Raw genomic sequence first — 15,917 nt, 5'->3', positions numbered from 1 at the left:
GGTCGCGTGTTTGCATTTATGTGCTCTTACTCATTCATTATAGCAGTAGCATATGAGTTTCAATTTATTCACGTACAAAATACACTTGTACCATCACGAATGTCAACTCAAATTCGGTTTACATTTAGCTTTGCAATAACAATAAATAAAATAAAACACTCGAATAACTCGAACGTAACGGAAAACACGGAATTATTTAAAGACGCCATTAACGCTTTATTTGGTGCTTAAAACATTTTAGCCGCTTTTTCTTCGCCAGCGTTACAGACTCTTCCGTGAAACTATACATTTCGGCCGAAAGGAAAGATCAGTGTAGCTAACGAATGACATTTAAGAATATTTAAATTATTAAGACGAGATGCAAATAATAAAACACCTTTTTTTAAAGAAATGAACAAACATCTTCAGTATGTAAGCCAGCGTTTGCGTGAACGGATCTTTAATAGGATTAATATCCTTCGGGTCCCTTCTTATCCTTGACCCGACGGTTTTGGAACCATATAGTTACTTGTCTCTCAGACAGGTTTGTAGAAAAAGCGATCCGACGTCTCTTCTCCTTCGTGATGAACTTGGTGTCGTTGTATTCCCGCTCGAGCTCTTTCAGTTGCAGTTTTGTGTAAGGAACCCGCTTCTTTCTCCCGCGCTGACAGAACGAAGCCGCCTTTCCCTCTGAGGAAACACAGATCATTTCAATCGCAGCTTTCGCAGGCTAACTTTTCATTAATCCAAGACCGACAACGATGAAACATTTATTGCAACAAGTTACCGATTTAAAACCAAAATAACAGCGACTCCGAAATAACGCGCGTTGCTTTACGCGATCCACGTCTCCCTCGCGCGCTAAGCACGCGCTTCTTATTTTAAGAACTACATGAATCGCTTTGGTACGGACACGGCCGACATGTCAGAAACTAATGAAGAGAGGCGAAAAGTAATTCAGAGAGCAGACCTCGCGAGTCGTACCTGTTAATGATGGTTTCCAGATACGCGTCTGGTCTTTGGAGCAATAAAGTTGTCGATTGTTCGGCCAGCTCCACGGCTGGTGGCCTTCCATTGTCAGAGTCTCCTGTCTGGGTGCTCCAGGCATCGTTCTGTGAAGCGCAGGTAAATCGATATAAGCAGGGCGGATTCTCGGGTAGGAACCCGTGGGACTTCGGTAAAAAGCCAACTCCTTGAACCAGCCATCGCCGTAATCCACGGGTTTACCGGCAGACCGCCCGTTCGCAATTCGCTTCGCCGCGCCGGACTGGAACGCGGCGTTCTGTGGAAGTTTGCAACCGCAACAGCCGTCCCCGAAACTACATCCAGAAGCGGAGCTGGAGCCGGTGCGAGGAGGGAGAGGCTCCGCGCTCGTCCAAGCGGAGAACACCGGAGTCTCCGACCGAGCTGAGCGCGAGCCGAAGGCCGGCGGGTAAACGCTTCTGAACGCTTCCTCTAACCCCCTCGCTTCCATGTTTACTTGTACACGCGGGGTAACTTAACACATCGTGTTTTATGAGCTCAAAACCAAGAAAGCTGCAGAGAGAACAATCTCCGTCGCTAGTTAGCCTTTATGTTTATTTTCCGGACTAATTACACAGGTCCCATAACTCGGCACCTGATTGGATAGCTGTCACCATGTGACATGCAAATGGTTAAACTGAATTTGGACAAAGCCGCTGTATAGTTTTCACTTGTCTGTGTCGCAAATATCCAAAGTCAGTATCTATGCTGCTTTTTTTTTTTTTTTTTTGCTTGGCGTACCATTTATACGCTTTTTTCGTATTTTATGTGTTTCAAAACTCAATGAAATTACAGCTTAGACAGCTTAGGCAGCACAGCAGTGGAAATATTGCATATTATGAATAATCATCGCGGTATAACTGTATCTTTATGACCTCGTTTAAATTAAACACGTGCTTGATGCTCACTGGCATGAACGGACAGTCCAGAAATCATTCTAATACGTCTTATCTGTCTACTGACACACACACACACACACACACACACACACACACACACACACACACTTTGTCAGTTGTCTAACTTGCGGTTTATATATATATATATATATATATATATATATATATATATATATATATATATATATATATATATATATATATATATGTTGTGAAAAAAAGGAAAATGCATGGAAAATCATAACTGATTTTTCAACTCTCTGCACATTTTTCTTCTGATGTCCTGAATTTAATTCGCACAACTGTCACTATATTGAAGGCACAAGTCTTTACAATGGATTTTAAGCTAAGCACCGCTTTTTGGGGTTTTGTGTTCATGCAGGCCCTGTTCCTAAACACCTGTGGGCCCTCAAAAGCACACAGTTATAGCCGCAACCAGACAACCTGTATTTTGTTTTCTTCTGTAGGGTCCTAACAAGAAGCCCGTAGTCTGTTGACATACCACAGAAAGCAGTTTTGTCACTTTTGTCGCATTCATTTAAACATATTTTGCATTAGATATTTTGTACTTCCCTCGATGAATCCCCACGATTTAAACTAAACTAAAACATTAAATAGAAACGCAATTAATGTTATTATAGTAAACGCAGATATGACATGATTTGCATTGATTTGCTGATATTTTTCAAATGTATGGTTTTATGATAGAGACAGGGTGTCTATTTCCCTGCTGGATTTTGTTTAAGTGTGTTTTGTTTCGTGTGGCATAACGCGAATCGTCACAATCGAAGTTCTATGGGAATAGAGTTCATTATAGACATTAAAATGGCTAGATAGAAAATAACCATATCATTGAGATGACTTTCAGAACCGAAGGTAGTGGTGGATTGTGACTAGAAAGTGACTTACCGAATAATTTAGGCGAAAGAAAATCGTAACACCACTTACTAGCACAATAACACATTTGTAACACAAGTTTTCTTTCTTTCTCTTTTTTTCTCACACAGACAACGCTTAGATTAAGCCAACATTTGTTTTCGGCATTTGTTAAAATATTACATATACGTTTACTATTTTTTTTATTAGATTCCTTAGGAGGAAAACATTATTTTATTATTATTATTTATTACATTTATTATTTATTTTTTATCCATTGGCAGTTCAATATCACTAAAATTGAAATCAGTCCATGTGACAGCCCTCTGATGTGTATTCGTCTGTTTTTGGAGTTCCTCTGACATTTTATAAAAACAGAGCTTCGGTTGTGAAACATTGTTTTTGTTCACTAGGTCCAAACGAGTGCAAAAAAATTCTACTTCAAGTCTCGGGAAGACTATCCCGTTATTATATATGAATCATTTTCAAAACTAATGAATTCGCTGAAAACCTACCAGGAAAGAGATAGGCAATATTTTAAGAGCCCTGGCCCTTTGCCTGAATTCTTCAAACGCCTCACACGCCAAACCCCGTCTTATTTTAACTGACCGGCCATCTGAAATATTGGTAGATTAAAATGATTTTGAAGGATGCTAAAAAGCCAGTGTCCGTTATAAAACACACGGGTTTTGACAGCTATGCGATTGTAATGCATTAATAATAATACCGGAATCTTCTATTGTTTATGCAAGACTTAGATATTAGCTTGATAACTATAGTCATCAATAAATACTTTATTAGCGCAACACTTATTTACTTCATAAAACGGGCAGATAGCCTGCTCGTATAGCGGGTTTGGTGAGCCGCCTTTCGGTCTGTATTTTAGGCGATGCATTGAGAAAAGACCTCCCATGATCTGGACCAATACTATTATTTCTTTACTTATGCTACTTTACTTATGCAAACTGATAACAAAACATTATATAAGACTTGCAAGTCGTCTTATTATAACAAATCATACACGATATAAACGATTAAACGCGAAGTTACGTCTGACAGCTTTACCGATTAAAGGTTTTCACACTAAATCTGTTCGCGACGAACCGACATCTTAATAATTCAGTAATACAAAAGGGGCAAATAAGTAGGTTTTAATGCTCTAATGGTGATTTGATCATCTTTGACAGCACAAAGCAAAACGTTTGAAAAAAAGAGAAAGTGGAAATAGCTCCTTTGAATCCATAGTGGTGATGTGTGTGAGTGAGTGTGTGTGTGTGTGTGTGTGTGTGTCTGAATGATGAACTAAAAGGGGGGGTTGGGGAGATCACATTGAGAATATGATAATATTCAGACTTTTGAGCCTGTTGGGAATAGTTGTGTGAAGTATTGGTAATTCAGTGAAAACTATAGAAAGCCAACTTGAAAAGTCCTTAATTATTATAACAATGTTCTAATCCAATTTATTATAGCCTATACCACATTCGATTCATTCTTCAGATGCACCAAACTCACAAAAGTCATCATCACATAGAGGAAAGCCATTGGCTTTTGGTGAATTGACGCCACCGATTGTAACTGTATTCTGTTAAAATTGCTAACAAACACTGTTGATATTTTAAATCAACACAACAAACACACAACATACCCTAATTGCTCCCCTACAAAATTTACGAGCAGGCAGGGGTTATCATCAAAAAAAGCGAAACCGTATGTTTATATAGGCCTATACAAGTTCAAGAGCAGCTAGTCCTACAAACAAACAGCTTATGAAAAACAATGACACTCTAAACTGTCTCATTCAAAGGAACAACAAATCGTGGTTATGTAAAAAGCAATATGTATAAGCAGAACACCTCGAAGAACCATTTTTGACTTCCTGCTCCAAGGTGTCTTCTGTGGCAGTGCTGGACAGCTTTCCCAATAGTCCTCTTGCTTAGGATAACCCCTTTTCCCCACTGATATTCACCTGTTTTCTTCTTTGGTAATACCCTAAGCCATCTTTCTACAGTCGTTTAACAAACGTCCTTCTTCCTCTCTCCTCTCCATCGCAAATGTAAATGCACTCTATTGCTGATTGGCTACAAGAGAGTGCTCAAGAGTCAGACCAATGCATTGTTTTCTTTCCCATATTTACGCTTCCAGAACTACAGTATGTTTAGTTTGAGCAGTTTTTGGGATTAAGAATGGTTTCTTAGGCTACATGGCTACCCTGCTCTGGAGAAGGTTTTATTCTGGTTCAGAGATTGTAAATCAAAACTGTAACAATTAGCTGTAAACAAAGTGACATGAATCCAACGCTATAAGCCACTCCCCATTATCTCTCACTTCAAAGAAGTGGCTGAAGCCAGTGCACAAACTACTTGCCTGTGGGAACGACAAAGTTTTAAAGTGCCATCCTCCCGTAAATGTAAGGAAGGACTGGCACAGCTCTATAATAAACTGCCAACCCCAGCTGTGACGACGCAAACCCCTGGTCCTCTTGAACAGCAGTACAAGATGCCCTCAGGTTTGACTGGGAACTACCAAAACTGGTGGAATTGGTCTGTGACCCACCTGAACTAGAGATTCCTGGGGAGTCAGGGTATTTGCAAAAGCATAGGAACAGACTCCACGTTGTGCATAGGATCATCAGGAAACTGTGTTGGCTAGACAGAAAGGGCATATGATATCCACAGTAATGATACAGACTTTGTTCCTAAGGTCTAGTCTCTGAAGCTTTACAGTTACTGTCACAGCCCACGTGAGGTGCTGGCCGAGATTTCTGATATCGGCACGCTGGGAGAATGATGACGGTGGGTTGTGGTGCTCCATCGGGATTGACTTGCCCTGTACCAACCCATGGCCGTGAAGCATTCGGAAGAGGACCCAGAGAAGGAGACAATACAGGTGATACCACACAAAACCTATTCCCTGGTAGACTATCTGCTATGCCAGTTCTCAGCGACAATGGAGACAACCAATATCCTTACAAGACTATGTCTGTGAGGCTGCTCTTAAGTTCTCATGAAGGACTAAAGTTGTTAAAGTTGTTTTATGTACACTGGGATAGTAATCTCCTAAAGAGGGTGGTAGTGTAACGCATATACTGGTGCACCGGTGACACACTTGTCCTGAGTTGTTTTAACACATTATAATATATTTAATGAATATACATAAAATTTACACATAAAACAGAGGCAGCAAAGATTCAGTTTTGTGTTTGTAGCTTCGTGTAGCTTTGCATTTCTGTTTATCCCTCTCTATCGTTTAAAGTGATAAAACGTAATTCCCTTCACATTCCTGATATTGTTTATCAAATCAATCTGACTAAATTATTGATCATTTGCTTTTAATCTAAAAACCGTGAGTGCAACGCGGGTGTTGTGCATTAGCATTCATTTGCTGGTCAGCTTGTCACTCACGTTTTCTATTTCATGCATATTTTTGTTTTCTTTTTTGTCGCTCTGGTTCATTCCCCACTCTCGTTTTTACAAATCCATCAAACATCAGTGTTGAGTGAATCATCCATCAGTCACAGTGAGCAAATGGCTTCTTCTTGCTACATGTATAGTTTATCTCTCTCTGTCGGCGACCAGGAATTCACATGTGATGAATGCAGAAAAATAGCTAGGCTGACAGAGAGGGTTTTAGAATTAGAGACACGCATCCATAACTTTAGTACTGGCTGCAGATAAAGCCAGAAACATGCTGATAATGAAAAATAAGCATTAGTATCAGAATTCATAGACATTCTGAACTCTATGGGGGTTAGACAGCACGTGTCAGGACCTACTCATTGTCGACATTACACTCTAGATTTAATACTGTCACATGGAATTGATGTTAATGGTGTTGAAATTCTGTAGCAAAGTGATGATGTTTCAGATCATTATCCAGTCTTGTGTAAACTCTACAGCTATAGCTAAATATGTCAATTCTGCACCTTGTTACAAGTATGGTAAAACCCTAACTTATACCACAAACAATTGCTTTGTACGTAATCTTCCTGATTTATCTCAATTCTTTAGCACATCCAATAGCACAGAAAAAACTTGATGATGTAACAGAAACTACGTACACTCTCTTTTCTAGCACTTTAGATGCAGTTAATCATTTTACCTTAAGAAAGATAAAAGAAAACAGTCTGACTCCATGGTATGATGAGCATCCTAAAGAGAGCAGCCTGGAAAATGGAGCACAGCTGGAAGAAAACAAAACTAGAGGTATTTCGTATAGTCTGGGGGGAAAGTGCCCTAACCTACAGAAAATCATTAAAAACCGCTATATCTGATTACTTTAGTCTCTTTCATAAGAAAAGAAACATAACCCATATTATTTATTCAATACAGTGACTAAGGTAACAGAAAATATAGCATCAACAAGTGCTGACATCCCCCAAGAGTACAGCAGTAATGACTTTTTGAACTACTTTACTTCCAAGATCAATATTTTCAGAGATGAAATTGTAATCATGCAGCCATCTTTCTATAACAGGAGAGGAAGAATTGTATAAACTTGTTAAATAATTTAAATCAGCAACATGTATATTAGACCGTATTCCATCTAAACTACTAAAAGAGCTGCTTCCAGAAGTCATAGATCCTCTTTTGGCTATTATTCATTTTTCATTGTCATAAGGCTATATCCCAAAACCTTCAAATTAGCTGTCATTAAACCTCTCATTAAAAAATACACATCTGGACTCTAAAGACTTAATTATTTGCAGACTGGTCTTGAATTTCAGCATGTGAGGATTTAGACCGTATTATAGTACTGAGACTGTTCTCATTAGACTTACAAATGACCTGCTTCTGTCATCTGACTGTGGTCGTATCTCTTTAGTGCTATTAGATCTTAACAAAGCATCTCTTTTGTGGCACAGTGAAACACGTTAAACTGAAAAACAGAATGTATAGTCAATATACAAACCTGGATTAAGAGTAATTACTTACTGCTAACTTCTGAAAAAAATAGAGGTGTTAATTATGGGCCCCAAAAACCCCACATGTAATAGCCTAGAAGACTGTCTAACACTTGAGGGCTGCTCTGTCAATTCTTCTTTATCGGTTAGAAACCTCGGTGTTCTGTTTGATAACAATCTTTACTTTGAAAACCATGTTTTGCTCTCAATGGTCAAATGCAGAAATGTTAATTCATGAGTTTATGACCTCAAGGTTAGACTATTTTATTGCTTTATTGGGTGGTTGTTCTGCATGCTTGAAGAGTCCTTACCAGATCCAGGAAGCATGATCATATTAGCCTGCTTCAGTCAACACTTCACTGGCTCCCTTTCAAACACTAGATAGATTTTAAAATCTTCTTAATTACTTATAAAGCCCTGAGTGGCTTAGCTTAGCTCTTCATTATCTGAGCTAGCTCTCAGCACATTATAGTCCACCATGTCCACTGTGTTCTCAGAATGTACTCATAATGCACTAATATGCTTCTATAATTCAAATCTGTTAAAGGATTGTTAGGTTGCATTAATTAGATCAACTGGAACCGGGAACACTACCCCTAACACATACTTACATTGTAAAAAAAAGACTGGCATTTACACTAATATTACTTTGTTTCTTTCTTATTCTGTTTCTCAGTCCGTCATTGGAGACCGGAACATCCAGATGAGCCACAGAGATGGATCACAGGAATCAGACACACACACAAGAAAACACACACACACACACACAATAAGTCTTTTACGCAACCTGACAAAGCTGCATTTGGAATTGAATTGGATATTAAGTGCTGGTTTCGTCCGGCCAGAGGAGAACTGGCTCCCCAACTGAACCATTCTGTAACGGATGAAGTTTTGGTTCCTTGCCGCTGTCGCTTAATTTGGGGACGCTTTCTAGTGATTATAATTGATTTGATTGATTTTGATCTTAACTAACTTTTTTCTGATACTTATTTTGATACTGTTCTGTTGCTTTAACACAATCTGTATTGTTAAAACATATAACCACTTAACCACTTAATCTGTGCCTTTTCCAAAAATACTGTTATGTGAGAAGTAGTAAAAACCTTGACTAAATTGAGCATTGTTTTGTGGAAAGTAAGAGCCCCTTGTGAAGAACACTAAAGAAGGTTTTAGCACGATCCGTGGTCCTTGGATATTCATAAAACTCAACAGATGACATTTAAACATCAGGCTCAGGAAACACATCATCCACGCAGCTCCTGATACAATCCTGAGGTACGAGGCAAAGGTCTTTGCTTTTTGTTACTTATTTATTTGATTTGGGGCTAGTTTTAAAATTTCAATCTTTTTATATATACATTATATTTAAACTGTGCGCATTTTGTAAAAAGAAAAATGAATCAAATTGTGAAATCAATATCGTGTAGCAAATCGAATCGTGAGCTGAGTGAAGCGTGCATGTATTGTTTAGAAATGGTGTGGATGAATTACATTAAAACTAACAAAAAATTTACATGTTGCTGTACGTTGCGAGTGACAGTGAGTGCATGTTCTATTCCCCTTGTTAGAATAAGAAGAAGAACAAAAAGAGGTACAGTGTTTAAAAAACAAAACGTTGCGTCTGAGTGGCTTATAATATAATAAAGTTATATAATAACTTTCATCTGTGTTTACATTGGTTTGGCCACAGCTCCAATCTAATAGAACGAAAGTGTTTGTGAACTGGCGATGCATTAAAGAAGTGTAAGCTGACATTTACCACTCATGCAGGGCTGTGCCCTTTACTCCCCAAAACAAAAGCACACACGCGGAGCATGGGCCGGGCCTAGGTGTTCTTGATCAGGAGAAAGAGGTCATGGAAATGGCGAGCCAAGATATGCTTATGCTTGGAAGTGAAGTTGATGCCCCATTTCTGTCATCTTCTCTGTTGTTAGTGACATATTATTTGCTATATATATATATATATATATATATATATATATATATATATATATATATATATACACACACACACACACACACACACACACACACACACACACATATATATATATATATATATATATATATATATATAATTGTAGTGCCTACAATAAAGATTGTAAAGCAGCATACAGCATTAAATTAAAAAAGTGTGCTTAAAAACGAGAATAATAAATAAGTGCATTACCAGTATATTTTAATTCCTAATAAAAAATTACACATAGACCAATTAATACATGTAGCTCATTCACATATCACCCCCGGCTGTATGAAGGTTTAGGTGTAATGTTGCAGTTGTCCCGCAGGTGGCTGCACGTGTCTGTGTCCTAACAAGCGCGCTACATCAGAGGAGGGAGCTTACAGGGCCCTGCATGCTTGCTTGTCTACTTTGCCCGAGACCGAGGTCGAGAGCTGTAGTTCCACGAAGATTTGATTTTTTTTTTTCCCCGCGCTATGATTTTGTGGAAACACTGGTTTGCTGAACTATGCTGGTAACGAATAAACTTGACAAATATGGCTTCCTAATAGCGTGAGGTAGGCTATTTTGTCAACGAGAAATATTATAAAGGGGGCTTTTTGAGACGTTAGTAGCCTGCTGTAAATGTTACTGTGAAATAGTGTATACTGAGAGAAGCGATCAGACTTGAATTTTTTTTTAAATAAATATATATTGAAATAAATAACTTTTCTCAACCGCACAATAACTCACCCTCGTGTTATTCCAAAATATATTTTTAAACAGTGAGTCTCCGTGAGTTTCCCTGTACAGGCATCTTCTGCCAATACTAAGCTATCTACCGCGCGCGCGCGCTTTCTTCTCTCAGAAATGTCATTAGCCTGCAATAAATTAACAAACGTATCGATGCGTACGAACTGCAATTAATTGACTGTTTAGACCGGAGACGTGTCTGTCTGAATTCAAGTCGTTGTATTATCTGTGAAAAAACTGGCGAGGGCGCCAAAGGACGCGAAACCGGTTTCGCGCGCGTCTCTGTCACGCTCCCCCTTCTCCCTCTCCTTGAAGCGGATAACTTAACCTCGCCTTAAAGAGCCGCTCACGCCCCCCCTTTAACATTTGATTTGAGAGCAGACTATAGACTCGGCATCACGTATAAAACACATTTCTTGATGACCTCTTTTACGGCGTTGAAACTGTGAGAAACGCTAAAATATTTAGTCTTGCCCTTTTTGCGCGTCAGGTGCATTACGTGTTTAAACGCACCGATTTGCAACCAATAATAATTATCATCTCTATAGATTACAGTATTCGGAAGTGCGTGCGATAATTATGTAGCAGCGAAACGTAAAGACCGCATCGGCCCATGAACAAATAGGGATGCACGTGCGGAAAGAACAAAATGATTCTATTATTTTTTTCGTGCGTTATCGCGTCGTTTTGGTTCGGTTTCGAATTTCATACGTGCGTTTGATGAACGAAATTTGTCACTGAGCGTGATTAGTCGTTTTTAACCCTTTGCGACTGTGGCCAAACGAGACCGCCGTCGACGGACGGAAATAACGCGCGTCCCGTGATTTTAGACACGCGAAACAAGACATGTGTGCCAAAAATCACAAATAATTAAACCAGCAAATAATGCAAAAAAAAAGCTTTTTCAAAAGCTTATAATCGTGCGTTTTTTAAACGTGGAACGGCGGCGTTTAAAAAAACCGCTCACTAAATTTAACGCGCCCGCGTCGCTCTTCGGTAACGAACGACCGTATTCGCGACGGGATCTTCTAATTGGATGCAGAAACCTTTAACTAATGCTTCTCGTTCGAAAACGTCTGTGAGAAATAATCGACAGAGAAAGAAAAAAGAAACAGCTCGGAGAGAGGGAGTGGGAGAGAGCCAGAACAGAAGGAAGGAACAATAGAGAATCAAAGCATAATGATATTCCTAAATGAAGAGGGAAATGTTGCCGCGCTCATTTTATTAATCAGACTGTCAATTTCACCCCAGAGGCCAACCCCAGGAGCCATCTAAAACAGACTCAGATCAGAAGCTGCTCTCCTCACTTCTCCTCTCTCTCTCCACCTGGATGTACGCGTCTGGCCGATCAAGGGCCGACTCTATCAAGCGATGACAGTCTCTCTCCTATTTATTTGCTTATAAACCTGTTACAATAAATGATCATTCGAGCCGCGTCACGCGCACCTTTAACGACGAAGGCGCAAACCACTTTTTGATGAATGACTTTCTGGACCAGAGAGGATGCGCGGGTCATTTTGAGCAGTCATTCGTCGCCCGCGTACCGGCATTCCTCTGTTTTTTTTTCCTGCTTCCAGCTCATAAAGGTGTTATATTATTTAGAGGCGGCAGCTGAGCTGAATGCGGATTAGATCCGCCACCAGTCATCGGAGCACCAGCCCTGGGACTTTGGATTTTTTCTGCACGACTTCATGATGGAGAGGATAAGAAAAGAAATGATTCTGATGGAAAGGGGACTACACAGTCCAGTGGCGGGAAAGAGGCTCTCCAACCTCTCCGACTCGGCCGGGAACGCGGTGCTCGAGGCCCTGGAAAATTCTCAGCACGCGGGTCGCCTCAGTCCGAGAATAACTTCTGCCTCGCTGCATGGCAGCCTCGGGGATATTCCCACCAAAGGCAAGTTCGAAATCGACAGCTTGTTTGGGAACCACCACGGCGACAACACCTCCTCCACGGAAGTGTCGTCCTCCGAAAGCAGGAAGAAAATAAACCTGTACCCCGAAGTTTCTCCCGACTCCGACATGAACAGCGACGTGGAAGTGGGCTGCCCGTCTCACCGATCACCGGGCAGCATCAGCCAGCAGAAGGAAAACAACAGCAAAGGTGAACAATTAACACGGAGTCGTTTACTAACTCGTTAATTCGAGCGGGCATTACAAAATTACGCATACAATTATAATCGGATTTTATCATTATTAATATTATTATTATTATTATTGTTATGTTCTATATTTCATGGTGCAATTTTCCTCAAGCCCTTTTTTTGTCAAGTATTTTTTTCCGTTGCCTTAAAATAGGTTATAGCGTATTAAATTGCGTTATGGCTGTTGCGTGAATTTTGCACCGTTGAAATCGGTCGGTGTTTTTTTTTTTCATACGCCGCCTCTTTTATTTTTGGTTTGAAAACATTTCGATTGTCTCAAAAAAATAAATAAAGTCACGGGTAATCCCAACGCGTTTCGGCCGCGTTGCATTTATACATTTCCAAACACAATCGCGCGCGCGTTATTCCACTTGCTTGTGTGTTTTATTTCCGCGCGCGAATCGACGCGTGTTTAAAATGTTTCTCTTTTGTTTCTTCCATCAACCGATTTAGGTTTTTCCGACAGTAATTCGGGAACCTCCAATACGAGTTCGTCGTCTCTATCGAATATTAACGGTTCCATCGGTAACTCCGGCAGCTCGAGCTCGGACCAGGTGAGGAGGTACCGGACTGCGTTTACCCGGGAACAGATCGGAAGACTGGAGAAAGAGTTTTACAGGGAAAACTACGTCTCGAGACCCAGGAGATGTGAACTGGCCGCGGCATTAAATTTACCCGAAACGACGATAAAGGTATTTGGTGTGATTTTGTTTGCTTTCTCCCAGAGAAGATAAAATATGCGTTTGCTAATGTGTAAATACATACAGCTAATAATAACCGTTCGCAGCCACAGCGTGGATTACAAAATCAAAACAAAAAAAAAAGGTCATGTCACTTTAAAAAAATAAACCCGTTCTGCTGTTTACAGAGACGATATGGGTTGCATTTAACATAATGTGCATTAAAAAAATATTTTATTTCGCAAAAACCTGCCTCGTTTCACCCGTGCCCACAAAATGATCAGTTCACAAAATGATCGGTCAGTTCTGAAGCTTTACCTGAAAGCTCTGCAAAACTATCTGAAACGCGTATGTCCTGGGGTAGCAGCGTAGCGTTTAATTGTTTTGTTCTCGCTTCCCGCCACTGTTCACCTGATCCCTAATTGTTACCTGTGTGTTTCTGTGGATGCGTGTAGGTGTGGTTTCAGAACCGACGAATGAAGGACAAGCGGCAGCGGCTCGCCATGTCCTGGCCACATCCCGCCGATCCCAGCTTCTACACCTATATGATGACGCACGCGGCCGCCACCGGAAGTCTGCCTTACCCTTTCCATTCCCACATGCCACTACACTATTACCCCCATGTCGGTGTCACGGCAGCAGCTGCCGCGGCAGCCGCCTCAGGAGCCGCCTCTTCACCTTTTGCTACCTCTATACGTCCCCTCGATACTTTCCGTGCGCTTTCTCATCCGTATTCGCGCCCAGAGCTGTTGTGTAGTTTCCGGCACCCAGGACTATACCAGTCACCGGCGGGTCTGAACAGCTCCGCGGCGGCGTCGGCGGCGGCGGCGGCTGCGGCGGCCGCTGCGGCGGTGAGCGCGCCTTCGGCCGCGGGGCCGTGCTCGTGTCTCAGCTGCCACAGCAGCCAGGCCGCCAGCGCTCTGGGCTCCAGGAGCGCCGGCTCTGATTTCACCTGCACAGCGACAGGGCAGAGGTCCGAGAGCGGATTTTTGCCATACTCGGCAGCGGTTCTCAGCAAAACCGCGGTGCCCTCGCCGGACCAGAGAGAAGAAAGCGCGCTCAATAGATAGCTTAGCACCGGCACACGCTCTTTTATTTGAAGCACATGCGGTTATTATTATTATTATTATTATTATTTATTTTTGTTAAATTGCGGGACGGCATTTCCATTCCAGTAAGGCCTGTAGCGCCCAGAATTATATAAGAAAACTATTTAAAATACACTGTTATTGAAATCAAGGCCTTTTTTTAAACGCGTCAAAACACTGCGTTATAGAACGAGCGTTTTTGATTTATTGTTTTTAAAACGCGAGTAGCATAGAAATTATTTTATTTATTCTTATTTATTACGCAGATATCCTTTTCGATTAGACCGGACTACAGTTTAGAGGATATACACTGGTTGTGCCACTTCAGCATCGGTTAAGGGACCAGGCGTAGGAGAAGGATGCTCTTCTGAAAGTGCTGCTGCTCGAGGGACTCTCTCTCTCTCTCTCTCTCTCTCTCTCTCTTTTTCCCTCTTTCTCTCTCCCAGACGCAGGAGTGCGGCGCGTAAAACCCGCACTGCTGCCGCAATGTCAATTCTGCTGTTAATAATGTGAAGATTATGACGAAAATTGCCAATCATGTACCTTGATGGACCTCCTTTGAATGTGGAAACGTAAGAAAGTTCCCGTTCCGAGACTCGCTGTCAAAGCATAACAACCCGCCGTGGGAAGTCATTAGACGAGATAGATAAAAGACCTTGAGCATCTCGCGTTGTTCTCGGTGTGTAGATTGTACAGTATTAAACGTGGTATTCGTTACCTGAGATTTCTTTTTTTATTATTATTTTAAAAAAAAAAATTCCCTTTCCACCGAGTCCTATTTCCAATCTTCTTATTGGAACGCTGGTCGGCCTGGGTAGACTTTTTTTTTTCTCAGAGATGTTCCGCTGATGCGAGCAGTCTCATTAAATCCAAACCGATATTTCCATAATACTCCCAGTAGAGACTCTTCACTCACAATATAATGGGATTATCCACACAACCCCAAACTTCAGACAAATTGCTCATGCATTTCTGTCTGCATACATATTTTTTTTTTTGGTCACCGGGCGGAATTCTGCCTTACATAAAACCACATTTTTAAAAATAGCGAAATAGCACTTGTACAGATCAAACGGTGAGATATTTTATCACAACACGCACAGTCACGTTTAAATTGTATTAAACCGAAATTTTGACACGGATTTTTTTTTTAAATATGTTATTTAATTTACGTGAGTTGCTGGGTGTTTATTTAACGATTGCTTTAGGCATATAAACAATCTGACTTTGATTCTGACTACAGAACGATTTAAAAAAAATACAATATTAGGCCCGAAATCATGTTGCAAGCCGGGATGGTCACTCATTGTATATAAAGCACATCGCATCGCTGTTTCCATTTCAAATGAAAAAAAAAAAAAAGAAAATTAAAAATAAAAACATTTTTTTTTACCATCACCGAGTTGTCGCGCGGGGCTGGCCGCCGTCTGTTCAATAAACGACAATACTAAAATCCCAGTGTTTTTGCTCCTCTCCCAAGGGTTGCCGTGATACACGACTCTGTACATTACGTCTCTGTATTTTACATATTGCCGACTGTATGAATTTTCATATTTTCACTTGAGAAAAATGTGCAATATAAAAATGTATATTATGTTATTTATTGATGGTGTTGTTCTTGGAAAATAAATATTTAA

General features: G+C 40.6%; 2 protein-coding genes across 2 annotated transcripts; one reads left to right on the top strand and one right to left on the bottom strand.

Moving 5' to 3' along the window:
- Positions 1–191: 191 nt before the first annotated feature.
- Positions 192–1,553, bottom strand: hoxd13a (homeobox D13a). The gene is made up of 2 exons (XM_043248257.1): positions 964–1,553; positions 192–669 (listed from the first exon to the last, which is right to left on the bottom strand). Exons 1-2 carry the CDS (start codon positions 1,451–1,453, stop codon positions 449–451), a joined length of 711 nt encoding a protein of 236 aa, XP_043104192.1. The 5' UTR covers positions 1,454–1,553; the 3' UTR covers positions 192–448.
- Positions 1,554–11,485: 9,932 nt separating this feature from the next.
- evx2 (even-skipped homeobox 2) lies at positions 11,486–15,917 on the top strand. Its single transcript, XM_043249363.1, has 3 exons — positions 11,486–12,472; positions 12,966–13,204; positions 13,648–15,917. The coding sequence occupies exons 1-3, from the start codon at positions 12,061–12,063 to the stop codon at positions 14,260–14,262; spliced, it is 1,266 nt and encodes a 421-aa protein (XP_043105298.1). The 5' UTR covers positions 11,486–12,060; the 3' UTR covers positions 14,263–15,917.

Source organism: Puntigrus tetrazona, chromosome 9 (assembly GCF_018831695.1).
Source record: "Puntigrus tetrazona isolate hp1 chromosome 9, ASM1883169v1, whole genome shotgun sequence".
In the NCBI taxonomy this organism is placed as follows: Eukaryota; Metazoa; Chordata; class Actinopteri; order Cypriniformes; family Cyprinidae; genus Puntigrus; species Puntigrus tetrazona.
The sequence above is the reverse complement of the archived record's forward strand: the minus strand, read 5'-3'. Positions and strand labels throughout refer to the sequence as shown.

Coding starts and splice junctions, on each gene's coding strand:
- hoxd13a (XM_043248257.1), bottom strand. CDS start 1,453: ATGGAAGCGAGGGGGTTAGAGGAAGCGTTCAGAAGCGTTTACCCGCCG. Junction 670..963: donor CTGGAAACCATCATTAACAG/GTACGACTCGCG, acceptor GTGTTTCCTCAG/AGGGAAAGGCGGCTTCGTTC.
- evx2 (XM_043249363.1), top strand. CDS start 12,061: ATGATGGAGAGGATAAGAAAAGAAATGATTCTGATGGAAAGGGGACTA. Junction 12,473..12,965: donor GAAGGAAAACAACAGCAAAG/GTGAACAATTAA, acceptor CAACCGATTTAG/GTTTTTCCGACAGTAATTCG. Junction 13,205..13,647: donor TACCCGAAACGACGATAAAG/GTATTTGGTGTG, acceptor GGATGCGTGTAG/GTGTGGTTTCAGAACCGACG.